Source organism: Drosophila sechellia, chromosome X (assembly GCF_004382195.2).
Source record: "Drosophila sechellia strain sech25 chromosome X, ASM438219v1, whole genome shotgun sequence".
In the NCBI taxonomy this organism is placed as follows: domain Eukaryota; kingdom Metazoa; phylum Arthropoda; class Insecta; order Diptera; family Drosophilidae; genus Drosophila; species Drosophila sechellia.
The window spans coordinates 22,204,065-22,232,052 of NC_045954.1; the positions used below are offsets into that span (position 1 = coordinate 22,204,065).

General features: G+C 41.5%; 2 protein-coding genes across 7 annotated transcripts in view; one reads left to right on the plus strand and one right to left on the minus strand.

Annotated features, from left to right (window-relative positions):
* Positions 1-27,988, minus strand: part of LOC6621439 (chaoptin) — a 239,917-nt gene that overhangs the window by 35,066 nt on the left and 176,863 nt on the right. Inside the window, exon 5 of the mRNA XM_032725663.1 lies at positions 21,045-21,076. The gene's annotated coding sequence lies outside the window, so the exon portion shown is untranslated. The remainder of the gene's footprint in view (positions 1-21,044; positions 21,077-27,988) is intronic.
* LOC6620086 (protein folded gastrulation) lies at positions 73-27,987 on the plus strand. Of its 6 annotated transcripts, none has more exons than XM_032725668.1 (5): positions 73-208; positions 902-1,465; positions 10,372-10,509; positions 23,965-25,499; positions 27,721-27,987. In XM_032725668.1, exons 4-5 carry the CDS (start codon positions 24,003-24,005, stop codon positions 27,874-27,876), a joined length of 1,653 nt encoding a protein of 550 aa, XP_032581559.1. In that variant the 5' UTR covers positions 73-208; positions 902-1,465; positions 10,372-10,509; positions 23,965-24,002; the 3' UTR covers positions 27,877-27,987. The 6 variants fall into 6 exon arrangements, with proteins under 6 accessions (XP_032581559.1, XP_032581558.1, XP_032581556.1 ...); XM_032725667.1 differs by lacking the exon at positions 27,721-27,987 and adding an exon at positions 25,575-27,079 and having other exon boundaries at positions 75-208; XM_032725665.1 differs by lacking the exons at positions 902-1,465; positions 27,721-27,987 and having other exon boundaries at positions 75-208; positions 23,965-27,079.

A 27,988-nucleotide genomic window follows, 5' to 3' on the forward strand; every position in this document is an offset into this window, starting at 1 on the left:
TGTCTGTCGCAGCGACTGCGGCGCCGACGTCGACGCCTGCGACGCTACGTTTTGAAGCCACTTCTCATTCAAAAAACAACTGTGAACGTGATCGGTAACGGTGCGTGTTTTCTCTTCCGCCTTACAGCGTCTCTTTGCGAAAATAACTTAAAAGAAATGAGTGGGAAAGAAAGCGGATAAAAATCACCAACAATAGCAAATGAAAAAAGTAAAGTAACACTATCGTTTCGATTGAATTTGTAACATAAATTCAATATTTCAGAGACATGTGCAATCGGTCAAAACGTGCGCATAACTTAAAAGCAAATAGTAAAATGGGAATATAAACTCTTTAATGTATCTAAATTTGACCCGATTTTAATTTTAATTTGAACAAGAACCTAAACTCTGAAACAAAACAAAAAAACCCTCGATTGCATATCTGTAAAAGAAAACAGGAAAGAGGGAACGAACGAAGTGAAAATAAAGTAAAATAAAATAAAATACATACTACGAGGCATGTATTAATATACTATGCTTTTGTGTTTATACTACATTGTGAAACAGTTGTTGTTGTACTTTTGTTGTTGTTGTTGGCTTTACAGCAACAGACGCCCGATAATTTATAATCTTAAAAATATATGTATGAGCCCGTACATATAGATTCGCCTATGTGCACTGAAAAACCAGAGATCAACTTTAAAATGCTAGTACCAACCATGTTCCTAAAAAACATAGCTTTGTGTTACAAATATTTAGATAACGTTACTTCACAATGATATTTCACATATATTGAATAATTATTTCACAATCTTAACCTTTTTTCGGTGCACATGGCGTCTTCCATTGTAGGCATTATTTTGGAATTGCATTCAATACGAATGTACGAAAAATAATTCTCTTTCGTTTTTTCCACAAACAGGATATTACAATTGATACCTTTTGAAAACGTTTTTTGTTTGTAGTTTTTGTTTTCTTTTTTCGTGTGTGCTAAAGTCTTTGTGAATGATATGATAATACATGTGATACAGTTGCAGAAATAAAATAGAGAAAACAACAAAATCGAATAAAAAACAGTGTTGTCTTAATGAGACTAACAATAGTAAATGTACAACTGCAGCGAAAAATGAAAGGCAACCAGCGACGGGAAAACTTAAAGCAACTGAACAAGATTTAGTATCTTCTTACAAAAAAGTTTGAACTGGCTCCTACCAGCAAGCTAACCAACACACATATGCATAAAATATAAAATTCTTAAAAAACCAAACAAAAAAAATAAACTCAACCGCCATCAAAACGAAATTCAAGTCGAGCCAATTTGTGGTGTTTAGTATTTATTTATATGCTAATTTATTTTTACAACAACTTGGTATTAACCCACAATCAAACAAAAACAAAAGTCGGGGAAAGACAAAGAAGAAGCAACGAAAAGCAAAAGCAGCGCACCTTCTTCGGCGTCTTTGTTTTGGGATATAAAACAGCAAAAGTAAGTGGATTGTACATGCATATGTATGTATTTTTATTTAACGTTTATGTGTGTTTTATAATGCCCATCGAATACCCCATCATTACTTTGCGCTGCGAAACTTGTTTCTTAATGCAAATTAAATTGAAACGAAGCAAGCGAAATGTTTACAGCCCCGCAAATTCGGATTACAGACTTTACAGAACCCACAGTATCTCGTTTCTGGTACTCCTTATTATCATCCCGCTGCATTATTTCCTGGGTCTCCGGATCGGGATGTCTCGTTTTCGTGGGCTTATCCTAGCGGATTTTCCGGGCTCACGCCCGATGCTGACCTTCTGACTCTGCGGATGTGGGAAATTTAGCCATTCTGCAGATGCAGAGCCGCCTCTTGGGATCTTAAATGAATGAACCAAATCGCGGGCGAGGTATTTAGTCTAATGCTTTTCGAAACAGCTATTTATTACGCGCACAAGTGGATTCAGCCTATTGTTTCCCTAAAAATTAACTGATAAATATCAAATGCAGTGTTAATTAGACACGTGCACATTTCTCAACCTAGTAAAGTGCCTTACTAGTTATTGCAAAAATCTATTTCACGACGTGACCACAATGGATGATGATAACCAATCTTAGTATCATCATCAACCAAAACTTCGAACTGCTTAAATCCACAAAATTCGAGGAGCATTAAGGTGTCTTATCGGGGTGCGCTCTCAAACATTTGCCAAACAAGTGAGTTCACGATTATGTTTATAGAGATGAGCTCCATGTCGCTGGCAATGGACATAATGATGATAATGCCGATGTAGTCACGCGGTGACTATCACCGAAGTACTTTGCCACTTCCGCTGGACGCAAATCATATACATTGCGGCTTAAAATGGAAAACTAAATGCAAACCATGAACGAATTTCGGCACCAAAGTTCATTCCCGCATGAAAGTGTAACCAAGTTAATTGCATTTAACCGACTGTCCAATAAATAAAGAGCTGGAAGGGTGGCAATGCACTCAAGTGCCAGGGAAATTGTTAACATTTATTTATGAATATATTTAGTGCATTTTTCCGTGTTCTCGTTTTTTGTTTTGGCGCAGACATGAATTACAAAAGTCATTATCAGCATTAGAAAGTGTTACAGACGGCACGAAAATCAAATTCCGGGGACTGTGATGGTACGTATACATATAAATACTATATGCAGAGTTTGCCTCGACTATCAGATAGCTGTCAGACTCACTCAGCTGGTGAATTTTGAGCTTAGACCTATTAAATGTAATACATAACTCCTAAAATAGTTATCTGATTAAAAGGATATATGCAGCTATTGTCTTCCCGACATACATTTTGATACCTATGCCTATGTTGATACCCCCTCAGGGACCGCAGAATGGAATGAGCAACCAAAAAAAAAACGAATCTATCACGAAATCATTTTCGAGGCTCTTTGAGTCTCTGGTGCCCATGGCTATGTAGCCGTGGTAAAATTGATTCAGCTGCATCGGGGCAAACAGCATTAAACGGGCGATCCATATGGCAGTACGTGCCTGAGGGCCCAAAAACCAAAAACCAAATACCGATGGCAATATACGACCTCCACTTACACGAAAAACTTGGGGATTGTTTGTTCTGGAATTTCTGGAATCTATCCTATTCCCATTTCGTACTATGCTTTCAAGCGGATTCCAAGAAATCGGCTAATGCTGAAGTAAGAAGTTCCGTAAAAGTTCGTACCTGTAAGTACTTAATACATATGTATGTACATACCAGCGCAGTAGCTAGTCCCACGGACTAGAAATGTATGGATGTATGGAGTAGGTACATACATACTCGTATAATATATATTGTAACTACACCGACGAAAAGCGATCCGAAATGGAGGACAATGGCAGTCGACGTAGTACGCATATGTTTACCAACTTACCATCTCATTTACATGAGTTCTGGTCCAGAAGTCGTGCAATTGCAGTATTTACTTATCTTGTTTCGGCATCACTTGCCCATTCCATTCATTCATTCAGTTAGATATTCACCTGTTGAAACTGAGTTTGGGCAGCCCATGCTAATAAGGTAATACATATTCGCCGTTAGAGCGATGGATCCACCTGTCTAGACCCCCTTTACGACCGCCGCCACCAGTAGCTTTTGACCCAACGCCAACACCACCCCCACCCCCCACGCCTTTTATAACTTTGAGCCCCATGTGCAGCGGCGCGTTTCCCCCTCCCTCTGTCCATCACCCTCCCGCATGGTTATTAAGGCTTGAAGGCGGATGAATTAGCGGATGAGGGGTGTACCATGGGCCTTTTCGGGCGGAACACGTTAGCTGAGTCATCGCTAAGTCAGAAGCGGAGCACGCAGCGCGTTCGCCTAAAACCAGCCAAGCATCAAAGTGTCGACGAACAGGTGCCTCAGCTCCATGGGACGGGGTGGGGGTGGAGGGGATGGCTGTGAGGGTGGGGTGGCGAGGAGCCAAGGGGCAACGAAATGGGGGCGGCTGCTACTGGGGCAGAACCTGTTACGCCCTTTCGGTTGCCACGGATGCACAGCGAGAAATATATTTTCGTTGAGTTTTGTCGTAGGTGGTAGGTAGCCTGATAGTACTCCTGAATTATTCACAACACGAGTGCCGTTGCTGTGAAAGCTTCTTACGCGACTGAACGCATTCGAAGCAACAATCCTTGAATATTGTGTTTCTTTGTCCCTCCTCGTAAACTAAAGTGCTTCAAAGAAATCTACATTTCGAGTCTTACGGACAATCGTGAATATCTAGGTTGCGCGCGTTGCTTTCCATGTACCACTACATTGATACCAATAACGAGGCACACCGAATAATCACTACAAGATATTGTATGTTCGTTCGATCGATCGATTTGGGTGTTTTTTTTTTGAGTGTGTGCTGGCTTTTGCTGTAGTTTCTGTTGTTTCTGTTGCTGTTGCTGCTGTGGCTGTGGCAAACGGAAGCAGAATTCTTCATCGGAATTGTAGCGACTGTATCTGTACGGACCCCAATGGATATAGCCGCAGGTGCACTGCCCCCAGCACTGTGTTGCTGTTGTTGTTGCTATTGCCGCTATTACAATGCGATTCTTTATTGCTCTTGTCCGTGGCCGTGGACAGTGCTCGTAATTTCCATCGCTCGCCGCCGCCGTTCTTCTTTCTTTATGACGACTCTTTCTTCCGCTTCTCGACATAAGTCCGTTTCTGTTCCAGCTAAATGCGTCGCTGCCACTTCCGCTTACAATTCTTTTTTATATTACACTTTATTACGCATTTTATATTCCGTTTTGATTTCCATGTACGCTGTACACCACGCCCCCTTAGTGTTTCGTTTTGGCCAAATGATTTAATCATTCGCCGCGTGTAGTGAGCAACTTAAAAACTTTAAAAACTGTAAGAGAGCGAAATGATGGCCTAGAGCCATGTAAGTAGAAGACGGAAAGTAAGATTTAAGAAGGGCCTACGTAGAGCTGGACTTTCCCCCAGTACCAACCTACATACTTCCGCACGAATGTCTCTAAGCGGACCATCCATTAAAAAGTTGTCAGCACTTAATCTAACACCTTTAGCCGAGGAATGGGTATGCACTGGGTCGAGGCATGCAGTAAGGCGTTCTCTGTTGTAAATTAGACAATAACTCGGTGGCACCTCCAACTCCAAATATTCCTGATATCACATTTTGTGAAGATAAACTGGATCTAATCGGACAACAGTATCACATTTTGTATTATACAACACAACTCTTTAGTGCTCATCGTCACTAAGTGGACTGCCGGCCCCGGTGATGTTACAATTTTTTTGATCAGGATCAATGGCCGAGTCGATCTAGCCATGTCCGTCTGTCCGACTGGTCGTCTGTCCGTATGAACGTCGAGATCTCCGGAACTATAAAGCTATAAGCTAGAAGATTGAGATTCAGCCAGCATACAGATGCTAAAGACTCATCATGTTGCCACGCCAACTCTAACGCCCACAAACCGCACAAAACTGCCACGCGCACACTTTTATAGAGCGGGTTTCAATATTTTTACATTTTTATTAGCCTTGCAAATTTCTATCGATTTGCCATAAAACTTTACCACGCCCACTCTAACGCCGTAAAGACGCCAAACCGGTCACGCCCACACTTTTGAACAATTTTCAAATATTTTCTCATTTTATTTCCCAATACCTATCGATATTCCAAAAAAATTATAAAATTTCGGGTATCTAATAGTCGGGTAACTCGACTATTAGCATTCTCTCTTGCTTTTCATTTTTCTTCTTGGTTAGGGTTAGGGATTATGAGCATGACTGCTTCTTAATTTTTCGAGTATGTCACGACGATTCATCTGTTTCGTCGCTCTTTCAAAGGCAATTTCCCGAGATTTTCCCTCCCTACATCCACTCTCCTCGCTAGCTTTTCCCCGTTTCCAACACCATCTCAATTTTATGTTCGAGCATGGCAAGTGCGAAAGCATATGTTTTAACAACGCTATCGTTGTGTTCCAGGCCCAGAGCCTACAATTCGGCTTCTACGTTTTTTGGCGGCACACACTGAATGGGGGCGTGGCAGGTGAGAGGCGGCCAGTGGGAGTGTGTTGATGGAATGCAAAGCATTTGCATTGCAAGTTTTCGGATCCGCGCAAAATGAAAACGCGAGTTTGATACTCCTGGTGTTGCCACCGTGGGGTGTTTGAGCTGTTGTTGCTGGTGTTGCAGCCGCCGTGCCGCTGATGTGGCTGGTGTTATTGTTGGCGTTCGTTACAGTTGTTTGCGGTGGCCGGGAGAGGTGTTAGTGGAAAATTCTGGTTCGGTTTTTGGCATTTTTTCCCACACTTCTGTATTATATTTTGCCATATTTTTTTGCCACTTCTTGTTATGTTACTCCTTGTTTATGCTAGCATGTTGCCGCAGTGTAGTTGAGGTTGCTGTAGTTTATAATGGAGTGTTTCGTTTTTGGGGCTTTCTGTTTAATGACAGGAACAACAACAGCCCTCTTAAGCAAACAAACACCATAAGCCCGTGAGATGATTATCGAATTAAACAGCGTTTAAAACGCACTAATTTCAAACCATTAAACGCAAGCAACTCTTACGAATTCTGTAATTACAAATTTACATTTATTCAAAAGAAAGGGAAATATACACACTTGCATTGAGCCACGGCGTGTAAGTAAGTATGCATACTTGAATAAAAACATTTGCTAAAAATTACACGCGGTGGCCTAATTTTAATTAAACAAACTGCAAATGTGGACACAATCTAAAATTTACTTGGTTTTCATAATGACCAAAAACCTCACATAATAAATATTTGTGGGTAGAGGGGGGTTACATTTCAAGAAATCTGAGCGGAATTTTCTGTAGAACTGTCTTTCTTTGTGAGGCGTCTTTGTGCTGCCGAGCACAGAGCATGGCATGATCAATTACTCGGCCACATGACCGACCGACTGACTGACAGACAACCAGATCTGCCAACAATAGGTCCCGAAACACGAAACACTTGCAGCAGCCAGCCGCCAGCCCCACCAGCGATTCGCATTGTATTGTACGCTGCAAAATCATGTAAGAGTGTATTAAAATTGTTGCGACAGCGAATTGCAAGCAAGCAGTTTCCAGTGGCCCTCGGAAGTGCCCCCCTCTCTAGAAGCCCCCTGGAGACCGCCCCTGGTGTCACCCACGCCAACGCCTGAGAACGCAGCGCGGGGTCAAAGTTTGCAGCAGCTGCAGCAGTTGTTGCTGATGTGGCTGTTGTGTTGCTTTTGCTGCAGTTAGCGGCACATGCAGCAAATCTTGTTTGCTGTATGTGGCATCATCTGGAGCGGATTCCCATGAACTGTAGACGCCCTCAGGGTGGCGGTTTCGCAAATACAAATGTACGGTGTCAGAACGAAACTTTGCATTCGAAGACTTATTTCAATATTTGGAATTACTTTTCAATAGTAGCCATTTGATTAATCATGGAGGTTATTTACTGTCTTACTTAACAGTTAGTCATTACGAAATGTGAATAAGAAAACCATGATATGTGGCATCTAACGGTTACCCTATTGATTTTTGATTACTAAGCAATTGGATCTATCTTTCTTCTAGTGCACTAAATAACAAATACATCGGGAGTTGCTAACTTTGCGGCTGTCAATGTTTTGTAGTGCGAAGCAATTGAATTGACGCTGATGATTAAACGATGCGCGCGGCAAGTGGAAACTTGAATTCAATCCCCAATCCCCAATCACCCACCCACTATCCAAAGACAACTGGTCGGAGGATCATGGCCAGGCCCTGTGCGAACGTGAGACGCTAGATAAATCAGCGCTGCAATAGATACCTTATTGTTATTTGCCCGGTGGGTCCAAAATCACTGGGCTAATGAGCGGGCGAGCGGCAGGCGTTGCGCTCCAGCTGCAACATGTTGCTCGCGGCCAGCACGTCAGCGGCAACTGTAGCAACTGCAGCCAACAGTGATAAACGCGGCATAGAAAGTTTAATGACTTTGGGTAACCGAACCGAGCCGAACTGAGGGCAATGCAAAGGAGACTCTTCAAAATTGAAGCACAAATCAGTTTGAGGAAAGTCGCAAAAAAAGCCAGGCGCGGTGCAAACCATTGTGAAAAACAATTCGAGGGTCGAGAGAACAGGGAGGAAATAGGTATCAACAGACTTGTGGAATTCATTATTTGAGTATCAGTTCGAGTAATCAGTAGAATGCAAATTGCACTGCCGTGTAGCTGGGACGGCTTATGTACATACATATTGTCACTGTTGATAAAGATTGCTGCTCCTAGCTCACTCCACCCCCATGTTCCTGAGATGAGCTGGCTTATTCCATCTAAAGACTGTGAACTCCACCGACGATACAAGATGATGATGACGCCATTAAGGAGACAAGCGCAATTAATTAAACATTAATCGGTCTTGGTCGCAGTTCTTGTCTAGACCTGCGCCGTATCCCATTGATAATTATCAGGACTATCGAAAATATCGAAAGAAACCGTGCTGATGGCAAATAGGGCATCATTCTACAGGATACCCAGTCTACTCTTATGACCGTTACTGTTCTGACTAGTGCTAGGTAAAGCACTAGTTAGCGTGTATTAACTCAATTCGATTGTTCGAAAACTCGTCTGGCCCCAGAATAAAAAAGACCCCTTTTACTTTTTTTTAACTGCAGATTCGTTTGACGACTTCTTAATTTGAGTCACACTTCCACAATACCCCGCGCTCGCCCTGAAATTTTTGTGGTAGTTGAAGTTTTCATTGTCATAAATTTTAACGGACTTAAGATGATTATCGTTTATATGTCTTCGTCGCCAACTCGTTGCGATTGTTGTTATTGCAGTTGTTGCCCGTTTTTATTGCCAGAAGGAAACAAGTAAAAAAATTGAGTTAAATTTAAGCATTTTTTGCATAAGCGCGAATTATAAACGGCACTAAAAACAAGCCGACAAAAAAAAAAACAAAATGAATAGCAACGTCCGTCGATTGCAACAGGCGCTGATTTGATTTTTGTTGGTGGTACGGCGCCCCAGCAACTTGCAATATTGCAGCATTTGTTGTTGCCCCCTGGGTTGTATTTTTATTCTTTTTTGTCGTCTGGGGGGAGTTACATTTTGACATTTAAACTTGTTTTTGGCACTTGTTTTTGGCGGCATTTTTCACTCGTTTTATTTTTATTTTTATTTTCTTTCTTGACTTGCTCTTTGCTGGCATTATTGTGGCTTTCTGGCTGCTTTCTTGATTGGTCGCTTGATTTCTGGACAAGTTTTTACCCGGGCCCTACCACCCAGCCCCTCGTCTGGGAATCCCGCGACGCCCATGAAACCCATCAGCAAACACGATCTTGAATGTCTGGAAGGAAGGCGACATAGAAAATGCTTTGCCCAGATGAAAATTTCTGTTAATTTTGTTGAGCGGCTTATGTAAACATGTTGTTGAGGGGATATGCTTTTGTTTCGTTTTTGTTTAATTGTTCAACATCTTTAGGACAAAATATCTTGGTGGAGGTCTAGCTGGAATTCTCCTTGAAAATCAAAATGTCAAAGTTGTTTGATTTTCCAATCAGCAGCAACGCATGCTTTTAGATACATCTGATGTGCCTGTAGCATGCTGGTATGCTGGTGGTGGGCGTGTGAGCGCATTTTCATTTTATTCATTGGATGGCACCGTAAGGACCATCACTGGGCTATATCAACGGCTAAATAGAATATATTCAAGCAATTTTGGCAACTGTTACATGAACTTCCCATCTATTAGCTAGTATTGCTCCTAAAGCTTAATCATGAGTTTTACAACGATATTCATTTCAGCAACTCGTGACGCAGTGGAGTCACGAGCGCACATCTCTACTCCGCCCGCCATTCATCCGTATCCGTGGGATTGAAACAGACACATGGCGTTGCGTTTCGGGTTGGTTTAGGGGCCTTCATTTTGATTGGGGTTCGGTTTGTTTATCGAGGCGTAGAATTAAACTGTTAAATTCAACAAATAAGTGGATTTGTAACACTGAACACACTGGCCTACAAATCAAAGAACACCTTCGTAAAACAAGGAATTAACGTTTTGCTAAAAAACAACCTTGGAAGCATAAAGATCGCCTTTCTAGACATTTTTTAAACATATTTATTGCAACTAGGCATTTTAGTTTTGGCATATCAAAGAGTAGAATAGCATTCATGTTTTTCTTAAAAGTCTAGACTTGATAAGCCTAAGACCTAAAGAACCACGAATTCGCTTATCGATTTCCGGATGTTGTGTACGTATTGCAAAACTTGAGCTCTGTGAATTCGTTTCAATGCCAACTACTTTCTTTAATGCGTCAGTTAAGACTTCCTGTTAACAAATGGACCATTCTTATCCCATTAAATATTTTTTCATATTGCTTATCACCAAAAATAGGGCACAATGTAATATAAAATACAACTCATGTCTATGCCTTTTTTTATTGCAGAATTACCCCTGCTCACAACCAAATCATACAAACAAAGAAGAATTAACATTCTGCAAACAAACTGCAATTTGGAGAGATCTTTTTTTTACTGCGTCTCGACCAATTCACATGTTATTTGGCTTTATGTGGCCAGACTTGGTGAGTATTGAGTATTGGTTTTCATGGTTTTTTCCGACTATATAAAGTATATATATTCTTGATCAGGATCAATTGCCGAGTCGATCTGACCCTGTCCCTCTCCCTACGTTCTTGCATATGTTTGCATAATTTTATTAGTCTTGTAAATTTCTATCGAATTGCCAAAAACTTAAAAAAAAAACTTTGAAAAATGTTAAGATTTTTCTTCGTTTTATTGTTTGTCTTGCCAATTTTTATTTATATACCAGAAACACTGTGGCCACGTCCCTCCTTTCACCTACAAAACGCCCACACTTTTAAATAAATTTCAATTTATTTCTCATTTATATATATTATATATATATATATATATAGATACATTCCCAATATCTATGGATATCCCAGAAAAATGATACAATTTCGCGTTCCCATTAGCTGAGTAACGGGTATCTGATAGTTGGGGAACTCGACTATAGCATTATCTTTTGTTTTATTTTATTAAATTGTGTTTTGTACTTTTTGCTTCAAAGAACCCTTACTTTTCAATAAACCTAAGAAAAAGTATTTAGCTTATTGGTTTTGGTTAGTTTCCGTTTTCGCGCATATTTACAAGCAGCTGATATATTTTCTGCCATAAATCGCACAAAGGAACAATTTCGCGGGGGCGTTGACAAGTTTCGCAGGCACAAATACCCACCCACCCATGAACCCACCCACTCGCAAATCCATTCACTCCTCCCTCCGCTCCCTTCAGTTCGGTTCAGTTTTAATTCTTCGCACTTTCACTTCTTATTCCTCTATTTTAGTTGATTAAACACAATTGTTTACGATTGCTTCTTGCTGACTCCTGCTAAAAATGCTCTCTATGTCTAGTCCGAATAATTTTTTATATTCGCAGTAGCATTCGCTATGGGGGCATGCGGTATTACTTCCGACCTGAATAAGAATTGGAATATAGGATTTGTTTGTCTTTATCGGTATTGATAATATGTCTTTATCGGTATCTAAATCAATAGTATTTTCTTTAATAAATAGAACAGTTCATTTACATTAGTACTGTAAACCTATTTCTACGAAGAGCATCCAACTTTCTATGCTTCTTAATTACTCCCAAATATATTATTTTTTCGTTCCCATCGCGAAGCTGACTGTTTTTTTTTTTTTTTTTTTTTGGTTTTTTATCACAATGCCCGTAAATTGGGGGAAGTCCAAAAGTTCGATGTGCTTTAAAATTGGCAATGTTGATATCGTTCGTGTTGCTGTTACCGCACATTGTGTATAAAAGTTGCAAAATCCAAATTAATGAATACGTCTCTAGTTGGCAAGCAGCGTTCGTGCTGGTTCAATAACATTTTCATTGCGTTGACATAATTTAATTAAAATAAAATCGAAAACAAGTCCCAGCATATAGGGTGCAAAAACGTAATGAATATAAAGAGATCGTTGAGTCTCGTACAAATTCGCGAACCGGGTTAACCCAAGCAAAAAAAAGGTAAAAAACCAGCAGACGCGCAATTTACATGCGAATCACACTTGTGTCAGGGTTGCATGGCTAAGTGAACAAGTTTAGTGGCCAAATCACTGCAAAAGAACCTGCATATAATTGTTGCCGTCACTCTTCTTACCCGATTCAGGCTGTCTCTTTCTCGGATTTCAATTTTAGCCCGGAAGCGATAAAAACAGCTGACGAAAACCCCAAGATAACTGACCGTGCACCAAAGTCCCATTAACAATATACGAGTATAAAAAATGCCTCTTTCACCTTACATAATGCCGTGTCTTTCTTGGTCTGGGGCAGATTCCGGCGATTGCACTGTGATTCAAACACTAAATCATCCAAAATGCGTGTAAAATAAATGCAGTAAATCTTATAGGTCTACATGCATATGTAAAATTGCATTTAAACATATGTACATGCATATGTGCATAGGCATACACATATTGTTTTCTATAATACTTTTTGGGATATATGTAGATTCCAGCGCATATCTCATAAATAATTACAGTGGCTTACACTTTAAGTGCCTGTAATGTCATCAAACATCATCAACATCATACATTAAACATAAATATTCGGTCCAAGATAGTCCAAGATCGGGTAGAGTCTAAAGTATGTATATTTGTATGTTTGGTAATCTGACGTTTAGTAATAGAGTCGGGCCATTAAGATTACCCAAATGATTTTGATATTTCAAAATATACATATTAGGTATATAATGCTTGGTAAACAACATGGTGAGCCAGTAAAAGAGTAAAAAAGTTATAATATCAATCTGTGTCACTGTGTCAGCTTTTTAACGTTGCTATAAAACACAGTAAGCTGTCTTAATGTGTCACAGATGCGTAGATAATATTTTTACAGGTCCCAAAATCACTGGCAAGTTACCCACTACCCATTTAAATTAATCTGTTGAACTTCGCTGGGCACACATCATCATCATAAATTTCAGTTTGGGCAATGTTCTCACATTCTGTCTCGGGTTCAGTCGATTTAATGCAATAAAAATACAAATGATTCATCAATTAAGCTGTTACAATTAATTTAATTCAATTTAATACTGTTCATATGTGTATGTGGCAATAAAAAAAAAGGAAAAGGTCCGGAGCTCTTGCCACGAAAATGTTTGCGAAAAGTTCAATTGCGTTCAAAATGCGAATAATGCGAGGTTGTTGTTCTGGCTGCCTGTTGTTATCAATGCGACCGTTGTATTTTGAGAATTTCTTCATGAATTTTGCATGGGACAATTTATTTATTTATTGATTTACTTTGCATCCAGCAGTGGAGCGAAACCGCGAGCTTTGGCCATCCTGTAAATTGGCTTGGGCATTGCGGATACATAGATACGCTGATATATGTACATATAGATATGTACATAGATACTGTACGCACGGCGAGATTGTTCGTGAGAACATCCACCACATCTATTTTCATTTCCATTCGAAACGTGTCAAAAGGGTTGGCAATTTCGCAGTCAATTGGCATTAATTGAGTGTGAACACAAAAATATTTTTGTAAATTGTCGGGTCGGGTCGAGGGTTAGAAATGCGCGGCGACCTCTTGGGGCAGCTACCGATGTTGTTGGCGTTGATGCTGTTTTTGTTGCTAGCCCGCCTGTTGTTACCGCAAATGTACCGCGCAATATGCAAATTGATTTGTCGAACAATTCATTTAAAAATGCGCTGCATAAGCCGCAAAGCTGAAGCCCGCAAAATACAAAACAGGAGCATACAGCAGCCAAAATCGAAATGAAGGCCCAAAAAATGGCCAATTGAAAAGATTACAAGCAGGTCCGGCGGCACCTACTGCAAATGAATTAATAGTTTCATGATGTTTCTACCAAATGCCTTGCTGCACGCAAATATTTGTAACTTTTCGGTGGATTTATTTTTTTAAGTGAAAATTTAACTAGTGTTAAGCTTCGGTTTACTTACATATTTGATGTTACTCTTTTTTCTGCAGATATTTTAGAGTTGAGTAAACATGTTAATCGATTAATAGTTCGGTAAATAAAATAAAAATGATCAATATATGTAATATTAAGACATCGTATTAAGGTAACATTGAATGCCCTTGTTAAACTGCACTTACTTGATGCAATTAACTTATTGCGATCATTTAAATATTAATTACTTCAATATTAAATATATTACCTCCCCAGCTATGTCGAGATGCAATCAAGGGTCTTTCACTATGATTTGTATTCAACTGAGAATATCCACGACGAACCTGTTCATTTGCACCGTCATCGCCCCTTTTCAAACATTGCGAAGTTAAAAATATACATTGGGATGGGCCGAATGCCGTTTCAAAATCTGTTTTCCCATTCAACTCACATGGACAGTACATTTTACAATTTTTGTATGTTTACACCACAGAGGCAAAACGTCGAAAACCCAAAAATTCAAACAATGAAATATGGCACAAATAAAGGTTGGCCTTGAATTGCGCGCCACATGCGCGAAAAGAAACACGTCGACTACGACGAACACGTAAATATATATACCAAACAACTGTTTTCTTTTTCCCCATTTTAGCCCCAGTCAGTGCCCATTTATTTATTTCTTAATTATCCACCGTTAATTGGCCCTCTCGAACTCAGTGCTCATTGGGAGTTGCATTAAAATACTACGACTAAACTAAAAGCCCAATTGATAAAAATGCAGCAATCGCATTTCGTAAAAATTGAATTAAATTGAATTCCCTTTCGGATTTTCGTTTTTATAATATTCCCTTCCATTTCCATTCAAATTTTTCGATTTCTGTGAGTTGACCTAGTTTATTTCGAGAATTTTTCACTCGTCGTATTTGATTATTAGCGAGAAAGTTGTTGCTTAAAATTATATTTCAGTACAATTTTCTTTTGTTTTTAAGTAAGTACTAATGGGATTTGATTAAAAAGTTGATTACGGCATGACTGAATTTATATAATTCCCAGAAGCCATAAAACCAAAACAAAATAATGTCAACAATTAAAAAAAAATCGACTTGAAATCGACTTAAAAATTACCATTTCATTAATTTGCTTGGCTTAACTTTTTTTTTGTCGCAGTTATGTGGTATTGAGACCACATATTATTGCGCTCAAGACTTTTGATGAAAGTACAATACTCTGTAGAAGAAAATGTGTTTTGCCCAGAGCATAAAGTTTAACGATTATTGAAACTACATCTATTAATTGGGTCTGGTCAGATATTTTATGAAGTCATTCGTCACGCCGTCACAGAGATAGAGGGTGATGATTGATTCAGCTTGGCCGTTTGTCATTGAACGTTCAGACTTTTTATTTGGGGAAGGGGGTGGGGTGTATGTCCAGAAAACAAGGAAGCCCATTGTGTGGCAAAGTAGTTGCAACCCTTGCCATGCAGACGTGCAATGTCAATGACAAGTGAGTCACCAGTGGGCCCGATCAATACTTTTTGCGTCCTTTTTTTCAGGTCCTTTTTTACAGAAATTACGTGGGTACCCACCCAACAAACATTTTCGAGGATTTCTCGCGTTACCTTTGATTCCGAATCGGTTAATCGACACACTGCGGGACCTTTCCAAATTTTTCATTAACTCTGATCTTAATTGCCTGAGTTTATTTGGAATTAATTTCTTTCCAGTATCTGGAGGAGTATCCAGTATCTAAAGAGGTTAAAGTTACCTTCCCCAACTATCAGATACCCCTTACTCAGCTAGTGTGAATGCGAACGCGAAATGAAATAATTTTTCTGGAAATAACATGAGAAAAAATTTAAAAATTGTTCCAAAGTGCGACTTTAGGGCGTTAGAGTGGGCGTGGCAACATGGGTCAACAAACTTGCACTGCGCCTTCGTCTCTAAAATGCTGAATCTTAACCTTCTAGCTTGTATAGTTCCTGAGATCTCGAAGTTCATACGGACAGACGACTCGGCTATTGATCCTGATCAAGAATATATATACGTTATATAGTCGGAAAAGCTTCCTTCCGCCTGTTACATACTTTTCACTTTTACTCTACGAGTAATGGGTTTAAAAATGTGCATTTATTTTAATTGAACTTAACATCTTCGGTAGGTCGCTCGCTGTACCCGTCTTATACCCGTATGCACATGGTGCATGAGAAAGGAGAGCAAATAATGAAATGAAACCGTTTGAACTGCATTCCGATTGTTGTCTCAGTGTTATGTTTGTTTCACATACACTTGTTGCTGCTCCTGTTTGCCGCTGCTTTAGTTCCTTCTACTATTTGTGCATTGTCTGCCAACGATAAATGCGTCCATCAAAATCTGATTATACGTATGTTTTCCTATCCATACAGTTTGGGCAGACAATGGCTGTCGGTAAAGAGTGGCTTTTTGATAAGCCACAGATGCACCAGCTATTCAGCAGATACAGATGCTTAGCGAGCGGAAGACATCAGTAGCCATAAATATAGATATAGGGATAAGTTTTGGCCGACTGTCGTCGCTGATCTTGTAATTGTAGCTCATCGGTTGTCGCGAAGACGATGTCAACACTCAACCGTTAATTGTATTGCAAACACTGGTTATTTTCTTTCCATTTTTATATTGCGGTGCCAAAGCGAAAGCTTCGAGATCGGAGTGATCAGTCACTTTCGACGAACCGTGAAAAGAATCCAACGGCTTCCAAGAGATTGTGTTCAAGGGATCGGGTTGTGAAGCGTTGCTGGGGTGTGGGGGGAATCAGGTGTTGCGAATGGCTGTATTCATTGACCTAGGTTATGGATGTATTTGCTTGAGTTTCGATTGGATTCTTGACTTCTCTTGCTATTTTGGCAGCACTGAAGGTACTTTAAGATGCTGAATGACTCAACTAGTTTATGCAGTATAGTTAAGTTATAAATTCAATTGCACTTACATTACACCAAAGGTTCGCATAGCACATTATTCATATGTACCTTCCAACTTAGCCGACATCTAATTACCGTGTTGTTGGGTCTCACCTTGGTTGCATCATATGACTCGGTACGTTATCAGGAATTTGCCTTGACCAGTAAAAAAAAAACTGCGGAGAAGTGGTGGAGAGATTTACAGAGAACGAGAGTGCAATTTCATGGACAACTTTGTATGTCTTGTGCTTGTTCGCTGCTATCAGCAGAAGATACTTGCGGACGTTCTTATCGATTCTATAGGCTTCTTTCTCTCGGCCTCGCTCCGTCCCGCTTTGTCTCGCTCTGATTGAACAGTATCTCAAGGCTGGTTACCAGGTAGATTCGGGGGGGAGAGGCCGGATGCGGTGTTCTACCTGTCCTCAGGATCAAAACAAACAAGTGTGGCAAAGATTTACCGCCAAATCGCCAAGACTCAGATACACAGATACTAGTTTGGGCGCAGTTACAGATACTGATACAGCTGCATTAACAGATGCAGATACTTTTTCATTGCGGGTTCTCGGCTCTTTGGTTCTTTATATTGCGTAAGTTTATCTCCAGCGTGCTCTTCGTATCTCTCACACATGAATTTTGTTTTATCTACGTATCTCTGTGTCTTTGCATCTGCTGTGTGTGCTCGCTACTCTCGGCCAAGATTTTGTTTTGGTTGCTCTGTGATTTTTCTTGTATTTTCCACTCAGTCTGTATTCAGAATTTCAGCTATTCAAGTCGCTAATCTGGTTCTTGTGTGTTTCTTTTTTTTAAGTGATATATTGTGAATGGCCGGATCATTTAACCAAACCAAACTAATTGGACTATTTTTATAAAATTTAAATTTAAAATAAAACAACCGTTTCCTTCAAACGTTGTGCAAAAATCTCCAATAATACGTTAGTAAGAAAGTGGAAGAAGTGCGAAAATCATTCGTCATCTTTAGTTTGTTTAGTTTCACGCGTAAGTACACAGCCACATCAATAAGGCCAATAACTGCCAAAACATGGCATATGGATACTGTCTAGAAAACTATTTGCGTCATTCAAAACGGGAACCCAAATTGAAGCCATGCTTAATATATAGATATATAGCCACGACTCCCGAAAAATCGGCGGTAAAGCAATTCATATATCAGACTTAGGCGAGGGCAACAAATTAGACTTACTCACGATTCTTGGTAGCCTCTAATCGCTACTTATGCTAATGGCCTACCACACCTTCTGGAGGGGGTCACGAATTTGGGGGCCGAAGATTATGACGTTGGGAAATGTTAAGACTCTGCGGGGAACTGCATAATTTGAACATATTTTCAGGGATTCCGCGGACCGTTCGAAATGATTTTTGAGAAATATTAGGAGATCAATATATCCCAGAGGAATCTTATGCACAAGTATTTTGATTTTCGGAAACATTTTACATTTTTCAATGTGTCATAAGTAAGCGATTTTTACATATCCTGGCATATGGTAGAAAAGAAGTAGAAACGCATAGATAGGAATAATATCGAAATAGGCTAATTCTAAATAATGAATGCATTTGATATGGGCAATGCGATGATATTAAAAATAATCCAATAGTTTATTCTTTGAATAATTACTTTAATTCGTTAAACAGGTAATACATATATATATGTATATAATATATACAATATATATGCACATTGTATTGTGCCCTAGCATCGAAGGGCGAGTTGATATAGCCATGCCATGCTATTAATATCATAGAAATGATCTGATAATTCTGAAAAAATAATCTGTTCTGACCAAATTCAGCGCATGACATGAAACAGAGGATAATATTGTGATTAGGCTAAAAGCTCTTTTTCATCGGGCGACTTATTATATGGCTCCCAATCTATTATAAAGGAAAAGTCAGTTAACACTTTATTCACTTCTTGGTTCTATAAGGTACATATGTATGTATCTGGCCATGTCTATCAGTCTTTGTGTGAAAGTCCACATCTCGGGAACTATAAGAGTTTGAAAGCTGAGATTAACCATGAAGGTTTTAGTGACAATTCCAACAACGCCTATTACGCTAAAATCTGTTTCGTTTTAAATCGGATTTCATTAAACTCAGAGGACGAAGTGGTACATCATACATAAATAAGCATATCTCAGTGTTGTGCTAATTGATTTTTTGTATAGATTTAAAAATTGTATCACTAGACTTTCCTTTGTTTAACTATTTTCATTACCGGCCAGTTTCAATTCCGATTTTGCGTTCTGCTGCTCGTTTGTAAACGCTTTTTTCGGTTTGTTATTTACTTCCTTTTGGGCTTTTCAATTTATTGGGATCATGTTTCGTGCCTCTCTTGTCGTTCTGGGTGTTTTGGGGTCTTCGGGTCTTATGCCTAAGTGCCACCGAAATGTACATAAATCGATTCGAACGCGAATGCGTTTTTATGAATTCGGCACGCGTCTGCGTGCGCATTTCAGTCAGCTGCGTGTTTGTGGACTGTGCCAGACCGTAGAACCCCCGTCTTTGCTGTATCGCCAAGACTACGAGTATAGCCGCCGCACCCGCATCCACACCAAAACCAACCAAAACAAGGCCAAAAAAAAAAAGAAAAAAAAAATCAAAATAAAAATGAAGGAAAACAAAATCGCACGACGATGTCGTAAACAATTTTCAGTTGGACGCCTTCAATTGTTGATCGTTAATTGTCGATCTGAGCGCGTGTGCCCCCAATTGGATTAGTTAGTTTTCGGTTTTCCTCGGACTCCTCAGCCATTTAGAACTGAGTTGTTATATATGTTATATAAGTTATGCTCTCGGCCGATGGTTTGGCAACTGCGAACTGATCCTGTCCCCTTGCGGCCACCTGCAGCGTTGGACTCAATCGCCATTTGATTCAAATCGTTTCCCCAAGCCGAGTGGTAACGGAAAACTAATTGCGTTTCTAACGCACGATATTCACGCGCATTTCGGTTTTTTTGGAAATTTTCCAATTTACGACTCCAATAGTTTATGATGATGGGAAAGAAAAGCCCATGAGCATGCTGGGGAAATCGGAAATTGTCGTGTGAAGTATTTGGGCACGTATTCCTGTCGCTTATGGGACTTGGGGGGACTACATGGCGCTTTTCATTTGCAAAGGACGTGGAAGGGGGGCAGAAGATGGGAAACGAGATTCGCAATTGCACAAACGGCATCGATTGTCTGCGGTGCGGATAGTGGAATTATGGAATTCGCCGCAATTACCCTCGGAAGATGATGTCAGAGTGCAGATTTTATTCCAGCGATAGGGCCCAGTGATCTCATGCGAGTGCGACTGCAGCGTCTGAGCTGTTTCACATTCATATTCAAATTCAAGTTAGTGGTAACGGTGCCCAAGTGCCTTACCGAGCCAATCGGAAAAACAATAGCTGAAAGCCCCGTCCGTTGTTTGAGCCACCATTTGGCAGGCCAGCCAGCCAAGTCGTCAGGCGTCTGAGTGATGATTGTCTGTGCACTTAGACATCTTTAAAGTGCAAACAAACTTTAAGGTAGTTCGTTTATCGTGTTTAATGAATCGTAATGAACTGTGTGTGAACGTGTTTGGTTGCATTTAGTTTTAAAATTAATTAAAAATTAATAGAAACGGTGCCACCTATTTTTCCAAGTGTATCTTTGGCTTTCGAGCCGGCAGTTAAGCGGCAATAAAAACTAAATAACTCCACCGCGAACCACTTTGTGCCGCTGCTACTGCGGCCACTTGTGGCGCATCAGCAACATCAGCAACATCGTTCACTTCGACTCAATTCGTCGTTACGTTTCAGTTTGCATTTTAGTCTTTCACCAACCATCCACCGAATAACTGGTTGACATTGTAAAAAGTGTCCACGTGCGTGGACGGCAATGGCGAGCTAAAAGATGCAGCGAGTCGGACGGCTAGATAGATACTCGTACATTAGAATTTGTATAATTCTTAGCCAACATTGACACAGTATCTATATCTGTATCTGCGTTACGGCAAGCAGTTGCAGCTAATTGAACCACTTTCCAGCAAGTGGCAATTGAATGTCCAGCCTCTCAAGTGGCCATTAGCTACGATATTGTATGGCATTAAAGCGGCAAGGAGGAGGTATCGATGAGATCACAAGTGATGCAATTGACCAGCAACTTAGCGGTGGTTTTGAAGCCGGAGCTTTTGAATTATTCATTAAGTCTAGGGAATATAAATATTTCTAAGCTGCAATCAAATGAACACCAAATGAACTCACCTTTTTTTAGGGCAGTTATCCAACAAAGTGTTCTATAAAGAAAAGAAATCCAAATTAAATACCAGAGAAGTGTGAAATATTTGCTTGTGGCATGCGTGGGTAAATCATTATATATATTAATTATATCATTTATCAGACACTGGCTTTTAAAATAACTTTTTGCAATCCCTTTAAAGGGCCCCTTTCGGAAACTAAGGACCTGAACATAATGTTGATTTCAGATCGCGGTGATAGTATATGTGTGTCAAGAATCAAGCTGAATCCGGGTGGGAATTAAACAGAAATAAAGGGCGGAGGAAGAAAAACGTGTTCGTCGGCGGGCAAATGAAAAAGGGGACAGAACGCGCTCTAAAAAAAGTCAAAATCCGTGGGCTCCTGAACACGCATTTGTTCTGCTACGCAGCTGCGGGAAATCTAGGATGACTGTGCGTGTTTGCCAGGATACGGGGACCAGGATGCGGAATGCGGGATTGAATCATTGAATCGAATTGATTACGTGTCGACACGAAGCACCGGCACCCAACAACGAACTCTACGTGTTGCTGTTTTGTATTAGCAAGATGTCAATGTATGTTTGCGGAATTATGTACAAACAGCAGACACATCCATATCCACATGTCGAAATGTCCTTTTTTATCTCTATCTCCATGTCCGCGTTAAAGGCATCAAATTTTGTCCGAATCAACAAACAACGAATAAGAGCAGAATAACAGGAACGAAAAGAGATCTTCCAAAAATTGACATCAGTTGCTGATTTTTAATTAAAAATTTGCGACGTGTGAAGTTGATTTCAATTTGGGCCCCGCCAAACTGACAGATGAACTGATATAGGAAGCTCAACTGGACACTGATGCGAAACGCCCTGGATGTGGATGTTGCGATGTTTAGGACATGGAAGATGGAATGTCCGACCCTTCATGTCTGTTTGCTGACCGCAGAGGAAGGGGCCCTCTGTGAGGAGTTTGCAGAGGATTTCCGGGGGTTCCAATAGGGCGTTTTCGCGGGCCCACAAAGGGGAAAGAGGGGGGAATGTTTTAGGGGGTTTTCACGGAACTCTCGTGGCTGAAATAAGAGTTGATGTCTGGTGACAGCCACATGTCCACCGAATGCCAGCGCCAGCGGTGCATTCCATAAGATCCCTCGGTTTCCTGGCCCTTCATAAATATAGATTAGCAAATCGAAACAGCAAATAGAGCGACACATTATTGGGCGGATGGCGAGTGATGGAATAAGACAGGCAGATATGCATTTTAAACCTATACAGTACGATTATTCATTGCAGCAGGCCCGATGCAATGGCAGCTTGACAAGTGTTAAATAAGCTTAGTAGTTGCTAAATCATTTACTTTTATGGTACTTCAATTTAATTTAATTAAATTATATTTAAAATTGTGGGTATTATTAAACAACTAAGAAGGAGGTTTGTTTTTATTATGCTTTTGGTGATGTTCCTAAGTGATTTCGTTGACCACACAACACACCACGTGAAATTGGGTCGCTATATTGGGAGGCTTGCTGCTATGTTCCGAATCCGAAATAGTTGCTCCCCTGATCATGGTATGCATTCACGTGCCAGGTCCACCAGGTCCACGTCCCCCTCCACCACAATCTTCGATTGCTGCGAGTGTCAAAGTCATTGCCTTATATAACACCGTTACACTGGTGACATTAGTCTTATCGGGCAGGCCCGACAACAACACAAACAACCACTATCTCCTAGGTACTTGACATTACGAAGCGGGTTCCGAGGGGAAAGATGGGAGTTCCGCTGCTGACGGCTGACGGCTTTTACGACCAATACGCGACCCAGAGACAGCGACACACGCACTTTCCGATTCCACGGGGCTATTAACAAGTAATAATGACAACAAACAACAGAAGCAACATCCACAGAAGCAGCAGCAGCAGCCATAAACCGAGTGCAACAGTTAGAAAAGTCGCGGTTGAAGAGTCACACACTTGAACTAATAAATTCGAAGAACCCCGATAACCTACATATATACATATATACATACACATATAAATATGTACAATATATGCCTACATTAGTAGTACAAACGTGCGTGTGCCCCTCTCACTGTCCTGCTCTGGCCGCCTCCGTCTCGCTTCCGACGCCGTGTTGTAAGAAAGCACTGATGCTGGTGCGTGCTTCCGAATGCATAGCAGCATACGCCAAAGTTGCAATTTACTCGCAAAGAGCTATGGATGACACCAGCAATGGCAACAGGAACAAACATAAGCAGGAGCAACGAAGTGACCAACGCGTGCAACAGTATCAACATCATTTTACTGCAACGACACAGCATCAACAAGTTGTTGCAGTTGCCGCATATTGTTGCTGCTGACGATGACAGCATGCCAACATGGTGACTGATGTGCAACGGCCCTGTGACCATCTTTGGTGTGCAGTGAAGCCGTTGATATAGCCAATTTGTTGCTGAAGAGTCGGAATTGGTACACCTCATCTGAATGAAATTGCAGGGATCCCGTGTTAAATCACATAGCAATATTTGCTTGTGTTTCGTTTCTAATCCCCTAATCCCCGGGGTGGATATTATAAATCCCCCGAGGTTTTAATCGTATGGTTTTGTAGAGAAAAAAGTTGCGGGTCAGATGGTTTTAATGTGTTTCTACAAGCTATGAGGTATACGCCAGGAAAAGAGAAAAATCCCACATAAAAAAGTCCATATCACCGCTCTCTGTGCAGCTACAGAACCGGTATTCGGTTTCGATTATCCGTCAACGGCCACATCGAATGGAGTGGGTGTTTTTCCGGCAGAGTTACGGGTTAGGGTGATCTGGAGGGAGGAACAACTACATTGTGGGTGGCCCCGCTTGGTCTGCCCAGACATATTAGGTATACTTCTGCAACTGTCATTTTACTTTGTTCATGTGTTGTCCCCTTCTTTGTGTCTTTCAGCGCTAGCCAGGAGTAAGCGATCGATCGGTCCCGAGAAGATGTCTCCGCCCAATTGTCTGCTGGCTGTTCTGGCGCTCACGGTTTTCTTAGGGGCCAACAACGCCCTGCCTATCACTTCGCGCCCCATTGAGGGGAACGTCCAGAGGATGGTGTGGGAGGATTGGGTGAACCTGGACCCAGAGCAGAGAAACCTAACCAAGGAGAAGAAGATAACCGCCAAGTCGATATTCACGCTGCCGTTTCGCCACTGTCCGCAGGGTCACACGCTGTTCAACCAGCTTTGCATCCCGCAGTCCAACATTGATCCCACGGATCTGGTCAAACAGGAACTCATCCTGGCCGGGGGTTCCAATGGCAGTCCCCCACCGCCACCCATTGGAGACTATGACTACGGCGACGACGAGGAGAGCGAAGAAATCGTGTACGATCTTTCAGTCATACCTATAGCCATGCAGGATGGTTTACCGTCCAGCGTTGGCGCCGGGGATCAAGCCCTGCCCAGCGAGGATGCACCACTGAAATTCAATATTTTTGAGAAGAAATTCGCGACGGGCACGGGTGAGCCTGAGGAGCTGTCACTGCCGCCGGTCATGGCTGCTGCAACATATGTCAAAAACATCAGTAGCACAGCAGAAACATCAACTAGCACCACGCCCACGTCAACGGCGACTGTTGCCCTACCGTTTGTTCCTTCGGGAGACGCCAGTAACCGCATTCCCGGCGGCGATTTGCTGGCGGCCCCCAGTGATGCCTTCTCCACATCGACAACACTTACCATGCCGACCAGCAACACCACCACCACCAGCAACAAGGACATCGGCCAAGTAGAGTCCATTGTTTTGCCGGCGGAGCAGGAGCACGATGGCCCTGTGCACCTGGTGAGCACTTCTCTTACCGACAATGACAGTGATGACTCCTCTACCGCATTGAATGAATTTAACGCGGAGGCGGATCTGGCACAACTGCTCAAGGTCGACGCCTTTTTGCCGGTCAACGATGGCAGCATTGAGTTGGTGCAGACACATTTTAGTCATCGCAAGGTGGCGCCGCCGTTAAGCGCAGACCAAGATGTAAAAACCAAACACGAGGTTGAGGCTGCAGAGAAGGTAGGAGCGGAGCTGGAAGAGGAAGAGGAAGAGGGGGAGGTGACCGCTACGAACATATTATCAAGTGAGGAAGACGAGTATACCACAGAGACGGCAACAACCACAGGGGACTCAACGGTTGCGGAGGCGTCAATGGATACATCGACTGCCACCTTCACCTCTGGCCAATCATCACCACATCCGCCAGAAGAACCCGAGATAGATGAACGTGAAAATCGCCTGGTCTTGATAAAATCGAAAGTGCAACCGGTTCAGTTAACGACAACAGCTTCGGCAACTGCAGCTGATGTTGCTGATTCAAGCTCCTCAACTGACCGGTTTCACTATCAGCATTTTGTCGAAGATGAGGCCGCTAGCAGTACCACGACGGCAACACCAGAGCCCAGCAACAGCACTCCCGGCGATCCGATCGAGCAGTCCGCTATGCCGGTGAGTGACAATGACAATTTAATGACAAATACAATTGGCGGACGCGGTGACGACGATAATGATGGGGGCCATAAGGCTACCAGTGAAATTGATGTCCAACAGGAACTGCGGCTCATCAACGAGCTGGTAAAGGGCAAGCAAGGAAAGCAGCATCAGCCACAGAAACAAGAGCTTGAGCCAACCAGTACAGAAATAACTTCAGCGTCAACATCAACAACAACTGAGGATGCCACCACCACAGCAGCATACACAAATTGGTCAAAGGTGATGCCGCAATTGGGACAGAGCACATCTGAAACAGCAGCCACCACAGAGACAGTTGCAACATCGAGCGGGGTTAATGAAAGCAGCTTGACAGCAACGTCAGCATCAACAGAAGTAAAAGATTTAAGTATTACTAATCGTAGCTATAGAAATAGTAAAATAATTAGAGTAGATCGCTTGGCCGAAGAGCCGGAAGGAATTGTCGCATCTGCAGCAAGTACGGAATCAGCAGCAACCGCCGCCACACCTCCCAACAGCAGCAGCAACCCAGATGGCTATACGCCCTTCTGGTGGCTACCGAGTATTGGGTGGCGTCTGGACCGCCATCTGGATGGGAATGGCGAGGATCAGTCGCTGTTGCTGCGGTTCTTCAGCACATTTCGCGGCAGCAACACGGTAGCAACCACACGCTAATAGCAACATCATCAGCAGCAGCAGCAACTCCTGGCTCTGGCTAGCGACTAGAGCCGCAGGAAGTAGCTGGGTGCCGTATAGTCTAGTGCAGGATAGTGTCGTGTTAGCAACAGCGTTTCAATGGCGTGTTGAAGTTTGTTCACAGTTATCTCACCTTAACATTTTTCCCTTTTCTGAGTAAATATTTATTGTCTTTTAATGTTTTAATCGAATATTACTTGTACATAGCATGTCCAAAACACACTACTTAACATCAACTTTTGCATATTTTTTTTGCCTTGGCGTTATATAATACCTTATTTTTTTTGTGTTATTGCAACTGCTTTCTTTTTTAAGTTGTTGATTTAATTTTAGGGCAATTTTTTTTACATTACAATAGTTTTATATGTGAGTGCTGTTGTCGTTGTTGCGAGCCTTAGCAATATTTAATTGTGATTACTTAGGCATATGAATTGATCGTTAGACTTAGGCAATCTTATTTGTATATCCAGAATCTTTTGATGTATCATATTTTACTATTATTATTACCATTGTAACTTAATATATTCATATATGTGCGTACAATTTGAGCATTTGTTGTATATTCATTAGTGCAGAAACCTTTCAAATCCAAGCATTTTTGAAACAACACGTGTATCTATACTTAGATATGTAAGCGCAACAGTTCTGCTAACCATTGTAAACACAAATCGAAACTAAAGCCTAAAAAATAGTGTAATGCATGTTTATATTTATAGAAAATGCGTTTCGATCCATTAACTCAAACAAATCGAATTGAATCGAACGAAACGAATCAGGCAACCATCATGTTTTTGTCAATTGAAATTCAACCAACAAATTCAACCAAAGTTCATAAGAAAAACAAATGCAAGAATGCAATAAACCGTATATTTTCATTGGCACAATGGCGATTGTGCGGCTGGGGGCCTTCCTCACAATTTGATAGCTGGCCAAAAGTCTGCGGAAAGTATCACACTATGAATTCGGTGCAAATATGCTGGATTAGCCACAACTTCGAAAGAGACCCCCGGGCGAAACGCATTCAACCGACCGTACTGCTAACCGTGACTCGGCTAGGACTTTATGAAGATTTCTTTATTGTTCACCTTAACAGTTTGGCCGAACGTCGGGCGCTCAACTCGTTCCGCAGCGAATTGGCCAAAACGACAAAAAGGCAGACCAAAAATAAACTAAATATTCAAGTGCAGGTCGACAGTGGACAGATGGACTTCCAACTGCGTAATGGGCTTTGAGTGGCAACTGGCCCAAAGAGATGTCAAAGCGAATTCCGTTGCACCAGCTTTGGCGATACACTTAGCAAAAGAGGACCGGGATGAATTCACTGGAGTGAGTTGCAATTCTGATCAGAAATCAGAAATCAGGCTCTAGATGGTAAACTATTAGGCTACCATAGCCAAATTTTGCGGTTTTCCAATGTCTTTTCGAGCACGGTTTTCTTCTTTGGCTTATTAAAACGCGTATACCAGCCAGTGAAGATCTGCGAAATAAATGTACTAGCAACCCAATTTATCCATCTTTTCAGTTGTTCTTCTCTGTGAAGCCAAAGCAAATGATGCGCGAAACGACAGGTGCCAAAAAGCGGTCGAAGGCTTGGAGGACGGAAACAAAATCAGCTACAGGAAACCCACACACGGGCCTGGGTGTGCCCGTGCACACACACTGGCGGAGAAATGACTAACATAATATGCCAATATATCTGTCAAAATATTCGTTGTAGGCGAGCGAGGCTGCTCTCCGTTGCCAAAAGAAATGCATTAGGAAAATATAGAATTTGCCCGTAGCAGCGAAAC

Coding starts and splice junctions, on each gene's coding strand:
- LOC6620086 (XM_032725665.1), top strand. CDS start 24,003: ATGTCTCCGCCCAATTGTCTGCTGGCTGTTCTGGCGCTCACGGTTTTC.